Consider the following 8,422-nt stretch of genomic DNA (forward strand, 5'->3'; position numbering starts at 1 on the left):
CTCCACGGCCCATGGGCTTGCTAGAGCTTTATTGTCCCAACTCAACTAGCTCAATTTATAATATGTAAAGGAATTAAATTCAAATTAATAGATGTCTATAAACTGTTAAACACTTTTAGCTGGTAGATTTATTCTAAGATGTGACAGAATATATATATATATATATATATATATAATTAACTGAGCTATATGACTGTATCAAGTAGAACAGAAAATGGTGTCTAAAGTTTTTGGCTTATGCCACTATTCTTATAAGTTAATAATTGAGATTATACAAGATCGTGCTAGTAATTATCTATTTCCCTCCACGGCCCAAAATATAGCTCAGCTTATAAATTCAAACAAGTGAATTTCCCTCCAGAACTCGATCGATTGATCGAGAGATATAAAGATGGGGCGAGTACTTCTCCGCCTCCTTCTCCTCTTCCTTCCTCCTCTGGTCCCCGTGGCGGTTTATGTCGGAGAAGCGCCGGCGCCAGCGCCGGATCCAGTGGATTCCCGAATTCCGTCGACTGCCCTCTTCGTTCTCGGTGACTCCTCCGTCAACTGCGGCGACAACACCCTCTTCTATCCCCTCCTCCCCCTCAACTTCTCCTCATCCTTCCTCTGTGACGCTTCCCGTCACCGCCTCCTCCCCGATCTGATCGGTAACCACACCCCCTTTCTCGTTATCTCTCTCTACTTCCCCCAATACTTGGTAACAATCCTATCCCTCTCCACCCCCTGATTCTTGAAATTGGCGCCATCGCAGCGGATCTGATGCGCCTCTCCCGGCCCCCTCCCTTCTACGGCTTGAACGGTTCGGCAGCGGGGGCGTACGGCGGCGTCAACTACGGCTCGGCGCAGGGCACGATCGTCTCCTCCGCCGCAGCCGGATTCAGTTTCGGCGGCGGCGGCTACTTCTTGGTGCAGAGCCTAAACCAGCAGGTGCGCCAGGTGTCGGAGGCGATCCAGCTCATCCAGATCGAGGCGGGCCCCGCCGCCGCTCGACACGTGGCCTCCTCGGCGCTCTTCCTCCTCTCCTTCGGCGCCGACGACTACTTCCGCCTCCTAGCCCGCGGTTCCGAGTCCGACGCCTCCGCCCCCAAGTACGGACGGCGGGGATTCGCTCGATTCCTCGTCGCCCGGATGATCTACGCCATCCGCGTACTGATTTGCCTCATGATCTCTTTTGCATTCATACCCCTCTTAGATCTTTTATTCTCATAGACTCCAAACCTATACCCCTTAAACCTCTTAAACCCATTTTTCATGCATTTATAACCCCGTTAATTCTCTGACTCGTTCTTCCTCGTGCAGCATCTGTACGAGGCGGACGTGAGGAGGGTGGCGGTGATGGGGGTGGGCCCGCTGGGATGCTCGCCACGTGTCCTATGGGAGGGACGTCGCAGGTTGGATGGACTGGATTGCGACGAGGAGGTGAACGAGGTGATCCAAGGGTACAACGCCAAGCTGGCGGCCAGGCTGGCGAAGCTGCGGTCGGAGTTACCGGATTCCGAGTTCGTCTTCTGCGATGTTTATAAAGGGGTGATGAATATCATTTCCAACCCTGGGATCTACGGTGAGATTTTACTCCGGATATCTAAAACCTCGATAACTCTGGCTTGAGCTTGATCTTGATCGGATGTTGTCAACTTGTTATGCACGGATAAGTCCCTACTTATCTAAACAATTGAGCAACTTTACGTTCATTGACTGTGAATTCTTGAATAAAAATTTATACTGCAGGATTCGAGAACGTGAGGAAAGCATGCTGTGGATTAGGCCAGTTTGGGGGGATGATAGGATGCCTCGCCAAGGAAATGGAATGTGATGTGCCCCAGAAGCATGTATGGTGGGATTTTTACAGCACCACAGAGGCCGTCAACGCTCTGCTCGCCAATTGGACGTGGTGGCCACCATCACCGGAGCGCCAGCTCAGCATCTGCGAGCCTATGTTCCTGAAGCAATTGGCTCGCCATGGGATTGCAGGATAGCTCTCAGTGGCCAGAAGGAAACGGTACGTAACGTTTTCCTTCTTTGTTGCTACTTTCCAGATGAATAGGATCACTGGCTTTACATGTGTGCCTCTTCTTCTAGATTTATATTAGAGCTTTTGGATTAGCTACAATACAAGAATCGTCATCGAAAAGTTCAGGAGCGAAAAAAGTACTTCTTTATGAGAATTCTACTTTGATATTGGGTCTAATAAGCCTGCAGTCAAAAGCCCACCATGGAAAATGTTGTTAGTTCCAACTTGAGCGACATGCCTTGTGATGTCTATATAACTCTTTTGACCATGAGAGAGGAGAAAAGACAGTTGTCATTTTGGTCACTAGGCCTTTAGAAATATTGTCAGTGTCATGCGTAGGAAATTATTTCATATGGATAAATCTCAAGTAAGATGAGAGTTGTGGACAATTTATAAGGGTGAGTTAGAAACTTATCTTGATAATCTTGCATCAGTAACAAATCAAAATCAACAATCTATCTCTTATGGTTTACGAGCTAAATAATAATTAATATAACTTTTGTTACGGAAAGATTACTGTGACTTGGAGATAACTAATATGGTCCTTGATGGTGTTAATAAAAGTTATAAAATAATTATTATTCTCCTAAAATATCGACACCCATGATAAATATAATCACTGTGACTGATCATTGCGATTGTAAGGATGAGTTAAAAGGATTATTGAAAGGTTGTTAGCAATAGAATTTGATATTGATGGTGTGATTTATATTTAAGATTAGTGTCTGGGAGAAATAGAAAGAGAATTGTAGGGGTTTGCGATGGTGATGAAATTATATCTAGGTTTAGGATTTGAGAGAGTGAAAAGTTAGAGGAATTAGTGATAATGACTGTAGTTGTGACTTGTGAGATTATATGTGTAGTTAGACTATAGAAGAAACATAAAAAAGAGAAGGAAGAAGATAATGATAAGTTAAAGAGGAGGACATTTTGGCTAATAATAAGATTATGTAACAAGTTTCTGTTAGAAATCATAACAATAAACCAAAAAAAAGTGGCAATTTGATGATTTTAAATAGTTAATGATCAAATTGTAGATAAAAAAGTAACAGATGAAAATGAAAATTAGGGGGATAGAGTGTTGTTAACCTGATATATCTAATAAAAGAGCAATCATTGGAGACTAACTAACTAGTTATTAAAATATAATTAAAAATAATTTTAATCTGTTAGTAAATTAAAAGGTATATAAAATATTTTATATATGTGACTAGATTAATCAATAAAATAATTAGAATTTAAGTATTTTTTATTGTTTATTTTTATAACTATTTTCTTAATAATAGAAGCATTAATTTTTACAAATTTATTATTACTTTTAATTTTTTTTAAAATAGATAACTAAGAGAGAGAAATAAAATATGACTAATTTTATTTTTATAAATAAAAAAACTAATAATTTCGATTGATATGACTAATACTTTCGATTAATTTTATTTAGTATTATTTAATTTTAATAGTAAGATTTGAAGAAAAATATATATTTCTTATTCAATCATTTGTCCTAATAAAATTATATCACGTTGTAGAGATGTCGTACAGGAATGCTTTAACTCTTTAAATTTTTTTCTGTAAATAAGAGAAGTACGGGTGAGGGAAAACTCAATCATGTAAGATGTTTCGTGATAAGTCCCAGAACTTGGTTGAGAGAAAAGACAGCACTAGGCTTCTTTTTTCAGCTCTAGGCTTCTTTGTTTCAACTCTAGGGGTACCTCTGCGTGCCTCGAAAGCTTTCCAAGTTTTTCCACATTTGACTTCAATAAGGAGAGACAAAAATACCAATATAATTAATATACATAAGGGATTTGTTGAGCATTTGGTACGATGAACTGTATGAAGTTTCCGGGAAAAATAGTCTATTTATCGTATATTTGCATTCATTGATTTTTCTCATGTTAATTTTTTTAATATAGAAAAAATGAATTAATTAACTTCTGTTGGGGCAAAATAAATTATTTGATATTAATGATCGTAAAAAATTGTAAAAATTTATGTGAAAGTAACCTCATGAGGTAAGGTTTTAATGGCTCTAATTTTACCTAAATCGAAGGTTGAGATAGGTCAAAGAGGATAGAATGGTAATTTTCGACGTTATGGCGGTGGAGGTAGGAGATGGCTAGGGTTTGGATGCTTAAAAGAGATTTATGATTATAATCTACTCCTATGAAGATAAAAATAATTTAACGGTTAAGATAAAAAGATAATGACGAAAATAATAATCGACTAAATTTAGATTCATTCAATTCAATTATTATTATTATGTTCACTTCTATTTATAAGAGTAAAAATTCTTAGTTGATCGGATCCATATGGAATTATTCGATTTATTCAAAATTTAAAATAATAAGAATAAAGTTAACTAATTAACTAACTAAATCAGTCTTCTTTATCTTTCTCGATTATTCCTTCGTTTTACCGTAGATAGATTTCGAATCCGGAGAAATTATAAATATCAAAGTTATAAATCTAGAGATTAGCTTTTGATATTATTTAAATATTTTATAAATAATTTTTTGAAACTATACATAACTAAATTTAATTAATTAAATAAAATTATAACTTTTTAAAATTAAATAAGTAAATAAGATAACAAGACTTAATTTATTAATATGATTTGATCTGATTCGTACCAAATTTGTAAGTAATTTGCAAAGCGATTGACTTATGTGAAGATATAAAAAATTAGTTTAAAGAAACTAAAATAATATTCTCAATAAGAGCTACTATAGAGAGACGGCATGCACTCACTTTAAAATATTTACCAGTAGCAATGGGTCAGTCTCACCATCCTATCGCAAACAGCACGTACTACCACCGAGGACTTTTCCGTTTATCTTTTATTTGCGTCAAATCACTCGATTATTCCAACAGTAATCAATAATGAATTTAAGCCATCCAGTCTCTTTAATGGCAGGGATTTTATCCTTTTGTTTGTGTGGATCAAATGATAGGATAAATTTGTGTATATCTACCAAAAGCAAAAGCCTCATGCATTGCACTCTTAAATTTATCTTTTGCTGGAAATTAGTTGGTGTTTGGACTAAATGATTATACTTATTCTAGATTTGTGTGTTTGCCTCCTTTCTATGTATGTCATGTTGGGTGTTAGGGTGGCAAACGGGCTGGATTTGATCTAAATCGCTTATACATGTTATTCGATCGTGTATAGATTATTTAAGTTATAGACAGATTTGTTTAGCTTATAAATAAACTAATCAAAATCTAAACCACTTCTTGGCCACAAAATTGTTTCATTTATTTATTTGTTAGAGTTAATTACATCTTCACTCTTAAATTATATTTGATTTTTATGGTCGCTCTAAATTTTTTTTCTTTTTTACAGTGTTTTCTTTAAACTCTGAATACACCTAATAACTATTATACACTTAAGAGCAAAGAATAATAAAAGAAAAGAAAAGGCCTTTCCACCAAGCTCTACTCTTCCTCCCTCAAGATCTTTTTATCTTTCTCGATCGCAAGTCATCTAAAGAAAACCAATGCCTATGATGAGAGATTTAAAGAGATCTACACAACATTGCTAGAGAAGATGGGATGGGATGGGATGGAAAGGGATGGAGATTGAGAGGGGAGTGGAGATGAGGACGGAGAGGTCTCTGGCCAAGATCTAGCGCAAACACTTCTTCGATGAGCCAATCGTTTATTTTAACACCCCTTACTCGTTGGAAGTAGATTGCACATCACATCGTTTATCATATCGTCTCTAGACTAAAGAGCCACTCATACCTTATGATCATACTTTGCTTTTATATGTTTGAAATAAATTTTATTTTAGGTCTTCCAAACCATCCAAATGTTGGTAGAGCTAGACACAGTAGCCATAAATTTGTCTTAGCTCCTAGCAAAGTAGATCCAATTGTAGCTAATCCAATTTTTTTTAACAGAAGACATACATGCCCTGTTCGTTGAGACAAAATAAAGCCCATCACAATCTTTTTTTGGAAAAAAAAAACTGGCTTAGGTATGCCAATACACTAATAACAAAAAATTTCATAATCCCTGTAGAAACAAGACAAAACTAACGTACCACATAATTGAGGGTACTTACTACGTACCAAACCGACTATTTTAATAGTACATCACAAACACAAACCGCAGCTAATCCAATCGCTATCTTAATTAAAGTGGTGCCTAAGTTTTTAGCAATGACATCACTATCTCAATTCACATATGCGATTATAGAAGCGTTGATGCAAACCCTTCCTCTCATCCCACCAAACACAACGAGGTCGTACAGTGGGACCAACTTTTCGTCTTCCAAATCACTTGAATTGGTCAGAAGATGTGGGCCTCCACCACGAGAACCTGCTGTGTTGACTGTGTTAGTACATTTCCCACGTTCCGGGATGAAAGTTCAAAGTCGAGTTTTTAACCGAACCAGCCACATTTTTTATTATTTATTATTAAAATAGATTACCCTTTAAACTTTATTATAAAATAGAATCTGATTCACCATAGTCTTAATAAAAAATATTAAATTTATTAGCATTTTTAAAAAAGCTAATCAGTTCTATAATTTCTTTTCTTAATTACTAAAAAATTAAGTTAAAGATATTTACATATATATATTTATATATTAACGTAGTTCAGTATTTGGATCAATAAAAAAAAATTGCTCTAAAATTTTTGTAAAGCATAGAAATATATCCTTTGTAACAAGAAACCCTCACTACTGGCATGTATTATTCTTACATTTCTACCCGACGAACTTCAAGAAGTGTGAGGTCATACTATTTGTTACTATGATCCTTTGATGAGCATGGCCAATGACTGAGTGGGTGTCTTAGATAGTTCTGTCCGATTCCAAGTAACTTGCAGAGCACCAGCATTCATCTTATTATAATAAATAGAGCCATATGATGGCATTACGTGCTTTAGTTTACACCTATTCTTGTCTGTAACTTATGCTACGTGGCCTTCAGTGAGCCATAAAATTGTGGATCTAGGGTTGGGGTTTCCTAAGTCTCCTTGGGACTAGATAAATCTTTGACTTACTCCATATTAATTTACTTCTCGATCATGATTATTTTGTGTAACTTGATGGATCGTGACATTAATTTTGTACTATTGTATGCAACAAACTCCACTTGCTGCTGAAGTAAAGTACTGTTGTACCACTATAGGAATGATCTCTAATTAATTCTAGTGAAAGACAACTATTTCCAGGATAAATTACCAAAATATATCACTGTAATTTTTTTTTAAACTCATGTTAACAAATTACTATCTCTTATAGAACGATGTACATTATCAATAAATTGTTATCTAAAAGGGTGATTTAAGTTTAAATTATAATGATGGCTTTTACAAGTTTAAATTATAATTACCTCTATTATTACAAGTTTTAATGATGGTTTTTATTTAAACAAGCTCGATTAGGTCGCCGTACTATAAATAATTACACACCCTATTTATTATTTCGTGGATTCCCAGAGTTTTTTTTTATTGAATCATACTCTATATTTATTATTAATATTTTAATCTAATATTATATATATATATATATATATATATATATATAATTCTCATTTAAATACCCAACCACTTACGATTGTCCTGTACAACGGACCTCTCATTCTACGCCTTCTCACGTTCCTCCACGTAGCTCCACTCTTCGTATCTCGCCGTTTTACACTTTACACCCCGACAAAAACTACGCACGTAACTACAAGCCCCACCTCGCACTTTCTATTTCCGATTCTGCCCTTCCTCATGGATATTAGGGGTGTAAATCGAAGACCAGCTTATTATTATTATTATTATTATTATTATTATTATTATTATTATGCTAAATTGGTGGAACATTACCTTTTTATGGCTAGGTTAAATCTCATGACTTACTATTTTTTTTTTTCTATAGGAATGTTATATGATTATAGTAAATGAAAATAGATAGGTTCATTTTAATACTTGGGTTTAAGTTTAAATCTGAATCGAACTTAAATTGAATGTTAGGTAGTTTATAATTTGCAGAAGCAAGTTAAAATTTTATTTGGTATGTATTATATATATATGTGTGTGTGTGTGTGTGTGTATAAATTGAGATGAGTCTGATGATAGCCGCACGAGCCTGATCTTATTAGTCAGGCTTAACTCGTTTAAATAGGCTTGAGTATTTTAATTGCCTTGTTACTTGTTTGGTGGTAGGTATGAAAGGGCATTTTGGTCATTTGGCACTATCCTCCGCAGTAATGCAAACCCGTGCCGCCTTATTAACTCCCCCCCCCCCCCCACTCTCGGCTCTCACAGACCACTAAGAAGAAGAAGACGAAGAAGAAGAAGAAGAAGAAGAAGACGAAGAAGAAGAAGAAGAAGAAGAAGACGAAGAAGAAGAAGAAGAAGAAGAAGAAGAGAGGCATTAGAGCTTAGGGAGGGAGAGAGAGAGAGAGAGGA

At 35.9% G+C, this 8,422-nt stretch overlaps 1 protein-coding gene across 1 annotated transcript; it reads left to right on the forward strand.

Annotated features, from left to right (window-relative positions):
* The first annotated feature begins 391 nt into the window (after positions 1–391).
* LOC140776373 (GDSL esterase/lipase At1g71250-like) lies at positions 392–2,589 on the forward strand. The gene is made up of 4 exons (XM_073120052.1): positions 392–647; positions 752–1,146; positions 1,300–1,561; positions 1,729–2,589. The coding sequence occupies exons 1-4, from the start codon at positions 392–394 to the stop codon at positions 1,974–1,976; spliced, it is 1,161 nt and encodes a 386-aa protein (XP_072976153.1). The 3' UTR covers positions 1,977–2,589.
* The last annotated feature ends 5,833 nt before the right edge of the window (positions 2,590–8,422 follow it).

The sequence above is a fragment of the Typha angustifolia genome, chromosome 14 (assembly GCF_048772165.1).
Source record: "Typha angustifolia cultivar Huaian chromosome 14, ASM4877216v1, whole genome shotgun sequence".
NCBI classification, from domain to species: Eukaryota; Viridiplantae; Streptophyta; class Magnoliopsida; order Poales; family Typhaceae; genus Typha; species Typha angustifolia.

Coding starts and splice junctions, on each gene's coding strand:
- LOC140776373 (XM_073120052.1), top strand. CDS start 392: ATGGGGCGAGTACTTCTCCGCCTCCTTCTCCTCTTCCTTCCTCCTCTG. Junction 648..751: donor CCTCCTCCCCGATCTGATCG/GTAACCACACCC, acceptor GCGCCATCGCAG/CGGATCTGATGCGCCTCTCC. Junction 1,562..1,728: donor TTCCAACCCTGGGATCTACG/GTGAGATTTTAC, acceptor TTTATACTGCAG/GATTCGAGAACGTGAGGAAA.